The sequence below is a fragment of the Aegilops tauschii genome, chromosome 5, assembly GCF_002575655.3.
Source record: "Aegilops tauschii subsp. strangulata cultivar AL8/78 chromosome 5, Aet v6.0, whole genome shotgun sequence".
NCBI classification, from domain to species: domain Eukaryota; kingdom Viridiplantae; phylum Streptophyta; class Magnoliopsida; order Poales; family Poaceae; genus Aegilops; species Aegilops tauschii.
The window spans coordinates 544,404,029-544,419,743 of record NC_053039.3 but is presented as its reverse complement, the minus strand read 5'-3'; the positions used below and the strand labels follow the sequence as shown (position 1 = coordinate 544,419,743).

General features: G+C 45.9%; 2 protein-coding genes across 2 annotated transcripts; both read left to right on the top strand.

Moving 5' to 3' along the window:
- The first annotated feature begins 787 nt into the window (after positions 1 to 787).
- On the top strand, positions 788 to 1,912 carry LOC109765196 (uncharacterized). Its single transcript, XM_020323978.3, has one exon. It carries the CDS (start codon positions 788 to 790, stop codon positions 1,910 to 1,912), a length of 1,125 nt encoding a protein of 374 aa, XP_020179567.1.
- Positions 1,913 to 4,985: 3,073 nt separating this feature from the next.
- On the top strand, positions 4,986 to 5,712 carry LOC123494116 (secreted RxLR effector protein 161-like). Its single transcript, XM_045228796.1, has 2 exons — positions 4,986 to 5,636; positions 5,701 to 5,712. Exons 1-2 carry the CDS (start codon positions 4,986 to 4,988, stop codon positions 5,710 to 5,712), a joined length of 663 nt encoding a protein of 220 aa, XP_045084731.1.
- Positions 5,713 to 15,715: the final 10,003 nt, after the last annotated feature.

Here is a 15,715-nt window from a genome sequence, read left to right as displayed (position 1 = left end):
CGCCACTGGCCATCGCCTCGCCCGGCCCTGCCGACTGGAGGTCGCCGCCGCGTGCGCGCCGTGGCCGTGCCGCGCGCCGAGGCCGCGCTGGCGCCACTGGCCATCGCCTCGCCTGGCCCTGCTGGCTACAGGCCACCGCTCCCGCGAGCGCGCGCTCCTGGCCAGCCTCGGCCGCGCCCGCGTGCGAGCCGCCGCCGCCGCTCGGCTGCCAGGGGAAACCCTAGTGCCGTTTGCGTGCAGGAGGCAGCGCCGCGCATGGGCCGGCCCGCTGGCTCCTGGGCCGGATGGGCCACGGTTGAGGGGATGCCTTCTCACAATAAAAAAAAAAGCGAAGGCGCTGGCTGCTGGGCCTAGATGGGCCGCGCGCCATGGGGATCTATAAAAAAAATGAAGAGGGGCGCCGGCTGTCGCATAAAAATTGCGGTTTAGCCCCTGTATTTTCAGTTTTCGCGTGATTTTTTTATTCATGCAGCAATTTTTCGCGTAGCCCCCTGGGACTGTCTGTTTTCGCTGGAAATGCGTATTTGGGCTTAAAAATACCTCGGGAATTCAATTTTTGGGCTAGTTTTCCCATACTAGATGCGCTTAACATGCTATTTTTTGTAACATGATATTATTGTATGATTTTACTGCTGTAGATTAATTGTTTAGCACTCTTAATCATTTAGTAAGTCATATAATAGCATGTTTTAAATAGTGGAACGTCATTTTATTGAATAAGTTTATCAACATCGCTTTGTGCAAAAGATTACCCGCTGTAATCTCATGATTTTTGCATAAATCGCAGATGGCCGGAATTGCCCACAAGGAGTTTCCTGAGTTGGCCCAGACAGGGCTGAACTACCTGTCATGGTCCTCGGACTGCGAGATCTTTCTCCAGGGCAAAACCCTCCTGAGGGCGATCGGTAAGGGGGCCCAGCTGGCCGTCACTGATCCCAAGTTCGAGACTGAGAATGCGCAGGCTCTGCACTTTCTCCGTCATCACCTGTCACCTACTCTGAAAGATGAGTATATGGCTGAGCGCAGTGCTTCTGGCCTTTGGACCGCTCTTAAGCAGCGGTTCGAGCGGCTGAAGTACACTGTGAAGCCACGTGCAGAGGCAGAGTGGATCCGTCTGAGGTTTGCGGACTTCAAGACGGTTGGGGAGTACAATTCGGCTCTGCACCGGATTTGTATGACTCTTCGGTTGTGTGGTACTGAGATTACCGACTCCCAGAAGATTGAGAAAACCCTATCCACTTTCCACCCCGACGCGGTCCAGTCCTCACTGAACTACCGCCAGGGGAACTACACGAGGTATTCAGAGTTGATTGACGTCCTCCAGGTGGCGGAGGCGCAAGACGAGGTTCTCAAAAAGAACTTTGTCGCGCAACCACTTGGGGGGAGTTCTCGCCAGGAGGTGAACGCTCTCAAAGTCCGCAAGCCTCAACAGAAGAAGAGGGGCCGGAAGGGCAAGAAGAAGGGCCCTCACCCCCCCGCCCCAGCTAAGCAGAACAAGCCGGGCAAGGGAGGGCAAAGGCCTCAGGACTGCTTCCGTTGTGGCTCGGTGGAGCATTTCTCCCGCCAGTGCCGCGCACCACAGGAGGTCGTTGATGCATATAAGGCTCGGAAGGCGCGTGAGACGCACCTCGCCTTGGTTCAGGAGGGAGCTCCACCGGCGCCCATGGCGGCACCCGTGATGATTGCTACTCCCCTTGCTGCGCCTATAGAGGCGACCCCCGTGGTGCCCATCGCGGCAGCTTTGGCGGTCTCTACCGAGGCCCACGTCGCCATGGAGGTTGACCACATGGCCGCCTCGGCGGCGCCGCCACTAGACATTGATGCTGCCTCCAAGATAATTTCTGAGGAGGATCAGCTCACTAGTATGGAGATTGCGGCGGAAGTGAATGGCTTCTTCACCGAGTCCACTTAGCATACCCCTTTGGTTATCACGATTCCGTGCTTTGATACAATAAAATTGAATAAATTCGATTTGGTTGTAAGCTCTATGAGAGCATAAACTTATTCTTTACTTTGGCGATTGGATGACATTTATTCATTTATTCCATTATTTATACATGATAGCATGTTATGTTCTGAGATGTGTGCATTTATTTTTAATGTATTTTTCTTCCTCATTACATTAATTAGATGTCATATTTTAGAACGCGTGTGGCGCCCGCATGGAGGAAACGTGCCTTGCCGATAGCGCCACCACTCATACCATTTTACGCGAAACTAAGTACTTTGAGTCCATTAAAAAGATCTCCGGGAAGTATTATGACAATCGCCGGCTGCGGTTCTCACATAGTTGGCTCCGGACGAGCCACTATTATACTCCCCATGGGAACAACTTTGCTCATTAATGATGCGTTGTTGTACCCGGAGTCGACTCGTACTCTATTGAGCTTTAGAGACATCCGCGCTAATGGTTTCCATGTTGAGACCGATGATGAAAACGGCAAGGAATGCCTACTCATCACAAAGCGGGATGCAGGTGGTAAACATGTTATCGAAAGGCTTCCTTCGTTTGACACAGGGCTATACTACACTAAGATAGTAGCACCGCCCGTGTACACTACCCTCAAGACCGTCTTTAGAAGCTCTGAACTCTTCTGCCTCTGGCACGATAGGTTAGGCCACCCCGGACTTAGGATGATGAGAAATATAATTAACAACTCGCATGGCCATAATGTTAACGTGAAGAACTTCCCGAATCCTGATGATTTCGTGTGCTCCGCATGCGCTAAGGGGAAGTTAGTCATTAGGCCATCACCCCTCAAGGTGAGGGATGAAATCCCCGCGTTCTTGGAACGTATCCAAGGGGACATATGCGGTCCAATTCAGCCCCTCACGGGGCCGTTTCGGTACTTCATGGTGCTCATTGATGCTTCCTCTAAATGGTCCAATGTTTGCCTGCTGTCGACAAGGAACCATGCCTTTGCAAAATTGATCTCACAGATCATACAAATGCGGAATAATTTCCTGGATTATCGTATAAAGTCTATTCGAATGGACAACGCCGGAGAATTTACTTCAAAGGCGTTCGATGATTATTGCATGGCAATGGGAATCAAAGTTGAGCACTCGGTACCACATGTTCATACACAAAATGGACTTGCCGAGGCATTGATTAAAAGAATTAAATTCACTGCCCGACCGCTCCTTCAGGGTCGTAATTTACCAACTACATGCTGGGGCCACGCAGTGTTACACGCGGCTAATCTCATCAACTTTCGACCGTCGGCCTACAACATCCACTCTCCTGTTCAACTTGCGCAAGGGTCGGCACCGAAAATTTCCCACCTTCGTAGGTTCGGTTGCCAGGTATATGTACCAATACCACCCCCTCAGCGATCGGCGATGGGCCCGCTCCGTAAGTCGGGGATATACATTGGTTATGAGACTGTGTCCATAATCAGGTATCTGGACCCCATGACAGGAGACTGTCACACGGCTCGTTTTGCTGATTGCATTTTTGACGAGGATTTTTCCCGACTTTAGGGGGAGAGAATCAACCCCTTGATGCTAAAAGTCGAGAAATCACGTGGCAAGCCACGGGGATCCACGCTCATGACCCGTGCACTGCTGAGACTGAGAGAGAAGTCCAAAAGATAATAGATTTGCAGTCTTTAGCAAATCAACTGCCCGACCACTTTAGTGACTTAAAGACTATGACAAAATCGCATATGCACGCGCGCAATGCACCGGAAAGGGTTGAAATACCGAAGAAAAATGATGGTATGCCCGCTCCCGTCCAAAGGCCTAAAAGGACGAGAAATCCGGCTTCTCAAATCCCAAGTACTCGGGGACGCCCGACGAAAAAGGATAAGAGAGATTTATCACAGCCTGTCGCCAAAGTACCCCAAATTGAAACGGGGAGCCAGTCGAGACCTGGCACAAGTACGGAAAATTCAGTGCACGAAATTCGGGACTTAAACTTTCCCATAGGGGAAACACCCAGCGGAGATGTGAGCGCACACATCGGCGCGGGAAATCTAAAAGACCTTGCTCCCATAATGGGAAATTTGGTAGAGCAAGTGTTTGCGCCTGATGCGCTCCATGACGAAATGGCCATAAATTATATTGATACGGGGGAGTCCCTGAACCGAGCAACGGTGATTGTCGACATCAACTTTGCTACGAAAATTGCCTCAATCATAGATCTTGACCCTGAGCCTAACACGCTCGCTGATTGCAAGAAAAGGTCGGATTGGAAAGATTGGCAGCAGGCAATTACTGCCGAATTATTATCTCTCAACAAAAGGAAGGTGTTCGGACCAGTTTGTCGAACTCCTCCCCACATTCGCCCTGTTGGCCATAGGTGGGTTTTTGTTCGAAAGAGAGATGAAAATAATAAGGCAGTACGGTACAAAGCAAGGCTCGTTGCTCAAGGGTTCACTCAACGACCAGGTGTCGATTTTGAGGAGACTTATTCCCCAGTCATGGATGGAGTTACCTTTAGATACTTGATCTCGATGGCAGTAAACATGGACTTGAAAATGAAACTAATGGATGTTGTCACTGCTTACCTATATGGTAACTTGGATTCGAACATATACATGAAGGTTCCAGAAGGTATCCCTGTTCCGAACCATGATAGAGCAAATAGGGGTCTATACAGTGTTCAACTTCAAAAGGCACTGTACGGACTCAGACAGTCTGGTAGAATGTGGTACAATCGCTTAAGTGATTTCCTTCATGAGAAGGGCTACACGAGCAATAAAGATTGCCCATGTGTTTTTATACGGCGATCCCAAGATGGATTCTGTATAATCTCGGTGTACGTGGACGATTTAAACATAATCGGTACACCTGAGGATATTGAGGAAGCGAGTTCCTACCTGATGTCGGAATTCGAGATGAAGGATTTGGGTAAAACCAAGTTCTGTCTAGGTCTGCAACTTGAACATTCCCCTGATGGGATTCTAGTGCACCAGTCGGCCTACACCCAGAAGGTGTTGGAAAGATTTGGATTTGATAAGGCATATCCTTCTAAGACCCCGATGGTCGGAAGATCTTTACAGCCAGACAAGGACCCGTTCAGGCCAAAGGAAGAGGGGGAGGAAACTCTGGGACCAGAGGTTCCTTACCTGAGTGCAGTTGGAGCACTCATGTACCTCGCAAATTGTACACGACCAGACATTGCTTTCGCCGTCAGTTTGCTTGCTCGGTACAGTTCTGAACCTACCAAAAGACATTGGAAAGGTGTCAAGGACGTCTTCCGGTACCTGCAAGGGACCAAAGATCTTGGTCTATTTTATAAGAGGAATCAAGACCTATCTATTATATGCTATGCCGATGCTGGGTACCTGTCGGACCCGCATGATTGCAAATCGCAGACTGGCTATGTTTTCCTTTGTGGTGGAACTGCGTTTTCCTGGAAATCGTCCAAGCAAACACTTGTGTCGACTTCCACGAACCACTCGGAAATCATGGCACTATTCGAAGCGTCAATAGAGTGTGTATCGCTTCGGCGGATGATCGGCCACATTCAGCAGACATGTGGGCTGAACACCGTACAAACCCCTACCATTATCTATGAAGATAATGCTGCTTGTGTTGCACAAGTCCAGATGGGTTATGTGAAGAGTAACCTCACAAAGCATATTAGTCCCAAGTTCTTCTATGCACATGAGCTGCAACAGTTGAACGAGGTGAGAGTTTTGCATACTAAGTCCTGTGACAATCTTGCTGATATGTTCACTAAATCATTACCAGCATCAACCTTAGAGAGGTGTGTGCGTGGGATCGGTATGATGAGACTTAGAGAGATGCAAGGTTCAGGGGGAGAAACTTCACAAACTCGTCGCTAAAATCTCAATCCTGATGATCGAGTACTCAACTTGATGGTTGAGTGGATTGTACTCTTTTTCCCTTGAGTGAGTTTTCCTGATGTTTCTCACACGAGGTTTTTGACGAGGCAATTCGTGCAATACAACAACGTATACTGTGTGCTCTTTCTCCACATTTTTTCCCACTGGGTTTTTCAGAGTTTTGAGGCATGGATATACGGATAATTACCCAAGGGGGAGTGTTGGGAAACCGGGTCAACCCGGAGGGGTGGCGGCGGCCGCGTGCAAAACGCACGGGCCGGCCCCTCCCGTTTCCCCTCTTTTTTGCTAAGTGGGTACTTATCCCTTGACCACCTACCCCCTATATAAAGCAACGAGGAGCCATCATTGTAACACCTGATCATTGATTAATAAAGTTGGTTTCCTCCATCTCCCTGTGTCATTTTACTTTCGCATACTTCGACTACTTCGACTACTTCGTCTACGACGCTCGCTCTCGCTCCGCAACCTCGGACCGGACTCGCCGGCGAAGTTGCGGAACAATTGGCATTTACCCATCCGCTGGTACCCAAGTTAACATCGATCGCTTTCTCTTCGTCTTCACTAACCAACAATAATTGTAAGGCGATCTGCTCTTCCACTCCCAAATCAGAACAATACACCGGCGCTTCCTTATCCCGTGTCCGATGCATCTCCAAGGATCCCTCCATCTTGATCTCATTCTCATGTGTCTTCTCTGCTAGCCCCGCCGGCTGCCTCGGCTCACATCGCCTCTGCCCTTGCCGGCTCCTATTGCTCGTATTAACACGTCCCTATCGTCCTAACCTCAAATCTGGCGTTCATATATAGTTCGCCTATTGCCGGGATGGGATCAAGACGGAGAGAACCTTGGAGACGCTAGGGCTGCATCTTGCAGTCCGACTGCAAGCACTACTAGCCCTATCTAGGGCTACTCCACAATCTGATTCCACTGCCGGTTGCCAAGGTACCCATCTTTCGTTTCCAGCGTTGGTCTCCTAGGCTCTCCTCTCTACGTGAGGGAATCAGATTCAGATAGAACGGAACCAGTTTTATTTCTTTTTCTTTGTGTGGATTTTGCAACATAGGAGGCTACTAATGACAAGCCGATGAGAGGCTGTAGGTGAAACACCTAAATACGGAGAAGAGTCACCAACATATGCAAACTTCTGATGCAAAAGGTATATATTGAAACTTTTGAGGGATGTTGTTGCATTCTCACTAGTAGAAAAAGGGCCATTTGTCCCGGTTCGTGAGGGCCTTCTGTCCCGGTTTGGGAACCGGGACTAAAAGGTCGTTACTAATGCCCTTGGCCTTTAGTCCCGGTTCTTACACGAACCGGGACAGATGAGCCTCCACGTGGCCGCTGCGGCCAGCCCAGGCAGGGGGGCCTTTGGTCCCGGTTGGTGACACCAACCGGGACCAAAAGGCATCCACGCGTCAGCACTTGGCTGGAGCTGAGGGTTTTTTTAAAGGGGCTGGTTTAGGAGTTTTGGGGGTTAATTTAGGTTGTTATTAGCTAGCTAATAGAGAGAAGTGTCCTCTCTTATATCCGCGTGCTTGGTTTACCAACGCTACTTCTATGCCTAAACATGGCTTAGATTGAAGTGAAGGCAACATGTGGTGCATTCGAAAGTAATACTAATCCTAACTTTGATCAAGTTTGGATTGCACTACTTTCGACATGCAGCACTTGCATGTTGCCTTCACTTCAATTCAATCCATGTTCATTTCACCCGCTGATATATAATAACTCTTCATGCTCGCATCATGCATCATCATATATAATAACAAGTCCTACTAATCATCATCATACAACTTCTACTCGTTATTAATAACAAGTCATACGATCATCATCCTCATAGTCATCGAACCAACCCTACTTAATTGTTCTTAGCACATTATCATCAGTATTAGGTAGGACCTAAATACCCTCTTTAAGGTAAAATAGCATAAAACAATATAGACCCTGACTGTCCATTATGGAGAATGGAGATCACCCTGTCTCCAATTCTTGCGCTTCGCTTCCTTTTGCTTCCAAGAACCTCCTTACAACTGTCCATACATTTTTTCCATTTTTTGATTAGCATGTCTCCACTTCTTTGAGAAATCCGGTATGGACAGTTGAGATTCGTAGGATCACCTGGATATATGTTCAAAACACGAAGGCTGCCATTCTGATACATCAAATGAGGCACACAATCCTCTGGGATTCTCTGTTGAAAAACATAGTAATAACTTCATAGTTAGCAATGATGTACTAGTTTTAGAAGTATGCAAAAGATGCACGGATGTCGTAATAGTAAAAAATCTTACTAGGGTATCTCCATGGTAGTTACCGTAGTTCAACACGTGCACTAGTGGCACGTATTGACCATAATGTTGAGGAGTTTGACTGTAGATATTGTAATTCTCAATATCAGTACAAAATCCGACCAGATGATTTTTCTCCTGATAAGTTAATTCGGAGCCATCGGTGTAGTGGGTTTTGTCTACCATGTTCCGCACATTGTTTGAACAATCAAAATAAGCTGTCAACTATTTTGATATAAACAATATAAATTAGCTAATAACTATGTTTGAGAAACTGACATAGTGGTAGAATTGGAGGCGTATCAACAAGGACCCAAATGTCCATATTGTCTTGCTTGATTTTAGGATCACCAAGATCCATGGTGACAAGCATACCCTCATAAAAACCATACATCTTGCACAGTGCTTCCCATTTTTTGCAACCAAAATGGGTTACGCTCTCAGAATTGTACAACTTTACTTCAAAATCCACACCATGATGGGTCCTTAAGTGAATTTTCTTTGTTTCGAAACTTTCATAGTCTTCAAAACCCATCCTCTCCAAGACATAGTGTCTTGCATGGCATGGGATAAGCTAGTCGAATTGTAAAAGATGAAAAGTACATGTTGAAATATTTGAAGTCGTGCTTAATGACAAAAAATAACACTTATCGTCGTTGCGTACCGTTTCAACATCTAAGGTCTCCTCCAGCTTAATGCTGAAGCGCCGATCTTCCTCCAGGTGAGGTCTGTCGCACTGACCTCGGTCGTCGTGGCACCAGTCGCACACCCCCAGGAGACTTTCGTCGTCCGAGTACAACATTTCCTATGTTCATAATTCAAATATTAAACATCTACAATTAAATATATGTAATAAAAAAACCTAAGTTAGATCATTATTATTCATCACGGGTTGACTATTGGTCTGTCGAGTCTTTTGTTGAAAACTCTCATCTCACGTGGTGTATACATTCGACCGTTGGTGATGGTCGCTCCTCCTTTCATCCCCGAGTGCATTACACCAAAATGTCTAGCACATGGGAATGAAGGAGAAGCGACCCCCACGACAACAGTCGGGATTCTTCGTCCTCTCATATATATATGGTGGAACTCTCCCTCACTGATTCCTCTCTGACATTTGCGACCGTCGGTGATGGTAGCTCCTCCTTTCGTTCCTGAGTGCATTACACCAAATTGTCTAGCACACGGGAGCGAAGGAGAAGCTACCCCAACGACAACAGTCGGGATTCTTCGTCCTCTCATATATGGTGGAGACTCGACAGACTCAAAGTCAACCCGAAATATCGTTTAATTATCTTTCTAAAAAAGGATTTGGCTGGTCTCACCTCGAGGTCAGAGGGGGTCGGTGACGGGGACGACGGCGGGGATGATGGAGGGGCCGGGGGCTCCTAGATTTCTGTGAAAACAAAAACCCTATAAGCTATCAACTAATCATATGCATACGCCTTGCATAGTGCTCTCCCATTTTAGCATTCAAAGTAGGAGTAGTTTTCCAATTTGAGCATTCAATAAGCAAAATCAAATCGCAAAATAAAGTAGTATTCAAATTAGGATGCATTCAATTATAAGCAAAACTACATCATCTCCATGCGTCCGTACATCGTCGAATATTATCACTAATACACCTCGAATACTATCATACATATAGCATCGCCAGTACAGCTAGAACCGTAGCGCCCGACGGGTATCGACGCAGGCGGTGGACACCCAAAAAGAAGGAACCATCACAGGATCGCTCCAGTGAGATCCCTGGAGAACCTGCCAGGTATTGTCGAACCTGCCCTCCAACGTAACCATGTAGCGACGGGCGTGCTCGTCCTCCTCGCTGACACGGTGACGTACCACCTCCGTGGTGTCCGGAAGCCTCGGCACCGTCACTGGCCCACGCGACCGCCACCAAACAAGGATCGGGTCAACGACGGGCTGGCTCCTGACCAACCTATACCCCCCGGAAGGTAGCACCTCCCAAAACCAGCCCGGCGAAGCCCAGTCCCGGACATGGCCCTCTGATCAAGCCGGCCTTCTCCGCCGAGTCGACGACGAGGATGCGGGATAGGCATCATCGACGTCGATGCGGGAATAATTGCTTTAACTAAAAAAAATAAACTAGTTCTATTAATTTCCTTGCTAAAAATAAACTACTTCTATAGTAAAATAAACTAGTTTTGTTAAATCAACTAGTTCAACTACTAAGCACTTACTATAAATAGAATAAAGTAGTACTTACTAATTAAAAATAAACTAGTTTAACTAGTTCTATTATTTTTCTAACTAATTATATGAAACACTTTCTCTTCTTATTCTATGAACAAAATTACAACAGAAAAAAATTATAAAAAATCTATGAACAAAATAAAAATTCTATGAACAAAATTACAACAACAAAAAATCATAAAAATTCTACGAAAAAAATTGACATATTCTTTGCATATATATGAACACACAAACATTTGCATATTCAACAATAATATCACCAAAAAAATCTATGAACAGAAAAAAAATCTAACTTTTGCATATTATTTATTTATGAACAAATTACAACAACTCAATTAACTACACATCTAAATTAACTACACATCTAAATTAGGAAATTCATATGGAGCTCACTGCGCAACGGGGCGGCGATCGACGAGGAGGCAGGGCACGGGGGCGACGGTGAGGGGCGCGGCGACGGCGACGGTGAGGGGCGCGGCGACGGGCGACGAGGAGGTAGGGGGCGGCGACGGCGACGGTGAGGGGCGCGGCGGGGGCGCGGGGCGGCGACGGCGTCTAGGCGGCGCGGGACGGCGTCGGAGGCAGGGCGACGACGGCGACGGCAAGGCGCGGAGGGGCAGCCTGGCGGCGTCGTCGGGCGGGGAAGACGAACTGAATGAAAAATTCACAAGTGCTAGTTATATAGACGAAATTTTGGTTCCGGTCCGTGACAGCAACCGGGACGAATGCGACCTTTAGTCCCGGTTGGTGCCACCAACCGGGACCAAAGGCCTTGTGCTGTTGCGCCCGCGTCGAAAGTTTAGTCCCACCTCGCTAGTTGAGAGGGGCGCGCAGTGGTTTATAAGCCCCATTGTCGCACCACTCTCGAGCTCCTCTCCATTGCAGGCTTACGAGACTAATTGACACTGTTATGCCTGATGGGCCTACTCGGCCTTCTGCTGGCCTGAGTCCTGGCCCATGGGTGGGTTTCTAGTCGTATTCACGCAGTGGTGGCCTAGTGGCGGCATATTTTTTTATTTTTTCCCTTTTTTTGTTTTCTTTTTTGCTTTATTTATTTTATTTTGTTTCTACTTACAACAAAAAACTTATTTATTTTATTTTATTTTATTTCTAATTACTTATTTATTTCACTTTATGATAATTCTTTTTTGCTTTATGTTATTAAAGTTTATTTATTTTTTATTTGGTTTCTACTTATATATTTTATTAAAGTTTATATTATTTTGTTTCTAATTACTTATTTATTTTATTTTATGACAATTCTTTTTGCTATTAAAGTTTGTAACAAAAAAGTTCTTTATGAAAATTCTTTTTGTGTTTAATGATTTTAAACAGAAAATACTTTGATAATTTTAGTTGCATCAATTTTATATAATTTTAGTTTCAATAATACTAGAGGTTTATCTTCACTGTTCAAAATGCACCATGCAAAGCCACATCATCAATTTTCAACCCTTTCTGACTTCATTTGTTATTTTTCATGCATTTACTGATTATTTTGAGCTATAAGACCCTGAAATTGAAAAGCATTTCAAATGAACTCTGAAAAGGTTCCAGTTGGCATGGTATCATCATTTCATCCACATAGCATGTGCAAGAAAGTTGAGAGGGTTACGGCAAAAACTGGATGCACTTCGTATATAAAACGGACAATCTCTTTCGAAGTATCAGGATTTCATACGGAAACTCGTCTGTTACAAAGGGATTTCAATTTTTAAAACTTATTTGAACTCCTGACTTTTTGTGTGTTCAAAATGCACCATTCAAAGCCACATCATCAATTTTCAACCCTTTCTGACTTCATTTGTTATTTTTCATGCATTTACTGATTATTTTGAGCTATAAGACCCTGAAATTGAAAAGCATTTCAAATGAACTCTGAAAAGGTTGAAAGTTGTCATGGTATCATCATTTCATCCACATAGCATGTGCAAGAAAGTTGAGAGGGTTACGGCAAAAACTGGATGCACTTCGTGTACAAAACGGACAATCTCTTTCGAAGTATCAGGATTTCATACGGAAACTCGTCTGTTACAAAGGGATTTCAATTTTTAAAACTTATTTGAACTCCTGACTTTTTGTGTGTTCAAAATGCACCATTCAAAGCCACATCATCAATTTTCAACCCTTTCTGACTTCATTTGTTATTTTTCATGCATTTACTGATTATTTTGAGCTATAAGACCCTGAAATTGAAAAGCATTTCAAATGAACTCTGAAAAGGTTGAAAGTTGGCATGGTATCATCATTTCATCCACATAGCATGTGCAAGAAAGTTGAGAGGGTTACGGCAAAAACTGGATGCACTTCGTGTACAAAACGGACAATCTCTTTCGAAGTATCAGGATTTCATACGGAAACTCGTCTGTTACAATAGGCATTTCAAATGAACTACGAAAAGGTTGAAAGTTGGCATGGTATCATCATAATAGTTGTGGAGAGAAAGTCTTCACTTTTTCTTTGCTTTTGTCCTTTCCTTATTGCGCCGTAACATGGATAATCTTCATTATTTATCAGGATGCTTGGGTCAGCCTTGACTTTGAAGGGAGGAATTTCATGAAACTTTTCATAATCTTCGGACATGTCTGTCTTCCCCTCCACTCCCACGATGTCCTTTTTCCTGAAAGAACTATGTGGCGCTTTGGCTCATCGTATGATGTATTCGCTTCCTTATCTTTTCTTTTTCTCGGTTTGGTAGACATGTCCTTCACATAGATAACCTGTGCCACATCATTGGCTAGGACGAATGGTTCGTCAGTGTACCCAAGATTGTTCAGATCCACTGTTGTCATTCCGTACTGTGGGTCTACCTGTACCCCGCCTCCTGACAGATTGACCCATTTGCACTTAAACAAAGGGACCTTAAAATCATGTCCGTAGTCAAGTTCCCATATGTCCACTATGTAACCATAATATGTGTCCTTTGCCCACTCGGCTGCTGCATCAAAGCAGACACCGCTGTTTTGGTTGGTGCTCTTTTGATCTTGGGCGATCGTGTAAAATGTATTCCCATTTATCTCGTATCCTTTGTAAGTCAATACAGTCGAAGATGGTCCCCTGGACAACGAGTACAGGTCATCACAAACAGTGTTGTCACCTCTGAGACGTGTTTCCAACCAACTGCTGAAAGTCCTGATGTGTTCACATGTAATCCAGTCGTCGCACTGCTCCGGGTGTTTGGAGCGCAGACTGTTCTTGTGTTCATCGACATACGGGGTCACCAAGGTAGAGTTCTGTAGAATTGTGTAGTGTGCTTGAGACCAAGAATATCCGTCCCTGCATATTATTGAGTCCCCTCGAAGCGTGCCTTTTCCAATCAGTCTCCCCTCATACCGCGATTTAGGAAGACCTATCTTCTTAAGGCCAGGAATGAAGTCAACACAAAACCCAATGACATCCTCTGTTTGATGGCCCATGGAGATGCTTCCTTCTGGCCTAGCGCGGTTACGGACATATTTCTTTAGGACTCCCATGAACCTCTCAAAGGGGTACATATTGTGTAGAAATACGGGGCCCAGAATGACAATCTCGTCAACTAGATGAACTAGGACGTGCGTCATGATATTGAACAAGGATGGTGGGAACACCAGCTCAAAACTGACAAGACATTGCACCACATCAATCCTTAGCCTTGGTATGATTTCTGGATCGATCACCTTCTGAGAGATTGCATTGAGGAATGCACATAGCTTCACAATGGCTAATCGGACGTTTTCCGGTAGAAGCCCCCTCAATGCAACCGGAAGCAGTTGCGTCATAATCACGTGGCAGTCATGAGACTTTAGGTTCTGGAACTTTTTCTCTGGCATATTTATTATTCCCTTTATATTCGACGAGAAGCCAGTCGGGACCTTCATACTAAGCAGGCATTCAAAGAAGATTTCCTTCTCTTCTTTGGTAAGAGCGTAGCTGGCAGGACCTTCATACTGCTTTGGAGGCATGCCGTCTTTTTCGTGCAAATGTTGCATGTCCTCCCGTGCCTCAGCTGTATCTTTTGTCTTCCCATACACGCCCAAGAAGCCTAACAGGTTCACGCAAAGGTTCTTCGTCACGTGCATCACGTTGATCGAAGAGCGGACCTCTAGGTCTTTCCAGTAGGGTAGGTCCCAAAATATAAATTTCTTCTTCCACATGGGTGCGCGTCCCTCTGCGTCATTCGGAACAGCTACCCCGCCGGGACCCTTTCCAAAGATTACGTGTAAATCATTGACCATAGCAAGTACGTGATCACCGGTACGCATGGCGGGCTTCTTCCGGTGATCTGCCTCGCCTTTGAAATGCTTGCCTTTCTTTCGACATTGATGGTTGGTCGGAAGAAATCGACGATGGCCCAGGTACACATTCTTCCTGCATTTGTCCAGGTATATACTTTCGGTGTTGGCTAAACAGTGCGTGCATGCGTGGTATCCCTTGTTTGTTTGTCCTGAAAGGTTACTGAGAGCGGGCCAATCGTTGATGGTTACAAACAGCATCGTGTGCAGGTTAAATTCCTCCTGTTTGTGCTCATCCCATGTACGTACACCGTTTCCATTCCACAGCTGTAAAAGTTCTTCAACTAATGGCCTTAGGTACACATCAATGTCGTTGTCGGGTTGCTTAGGGCCTTGGATGAGAACTGGCATCATAATGAACTTCCGCTTCATGCACATCCAAGGAGGAAGGTTATACATACATAGAGTCACGGGCCAGGTGCTGTGATTGCTGCTCTGCTCCCCGAAAGGATTAATGCCATCCGCGCTTAAAGCAAACGATACGGTCCTTGGGTCACGTGCAAACTCAGCCCAGTACTCTCTCTCGATTTTCTCCACTGCGACCCGTCAGCGGTGTAACGCCCACGATGCGCCTATATCTCCCACGTGTCGAGGCACGACTTAGAGGCATAACCGCATAGTGGTTTTGTCGCAAGAAGGGTCATCTTCACACAATCCCATGTAATGAACAAGAATGGGATAAAGAGTTGGCTTACAATCGCCACTTCACACAATACATGAATATAAATCATACATCATCCAAAATACAAACATATAGACCGACTACGGCCAAAATCCAGATGAAAATAAGACAACCCCAAATGCTAGATCCCCGATCGTCCCAACTGGGCTCCACTACTGATCATCAGGAAAAGACACATAGTAACGACCACGTTCCTCGTCGAACTCCCACTTGAGATCGACCCCATCATCTGCACTGGCATCGTCGGCACCTGCAACTGTTTTGGTAGAATCTGTGAGTCACGAGGACTCAGCAATCTCACACCCGCGAGATCAAGACTATTTAAGCTTGTAGGAAAGGATGGAGTAATGAGGTGGAGCTGCAGCGGCAATAAGCATATATGGTGGCTAACATGCGCAAAAGAGAGCGAGAAGAGAAGCAACGGAACGGTCGCCTTCTAGCAA

What these genes read in the sequence shown, in the direction of transcription:
- LOC109765196 (XM_020323978.3), top strand. Translation starts at nt 788, where the DNA reads ATGGCCGGAATTGCCCACAAGGAGTTTCCTGAGTTGGCCCAGACAGGG.
- LOC123494116 (XM_045228796.1), top strand. Translation starts at nt 4,986, where the DNA reads ATGGTCGGAAGATCTTTACAGCCAGACAAGGACCCGTTCAGGCCAAAG.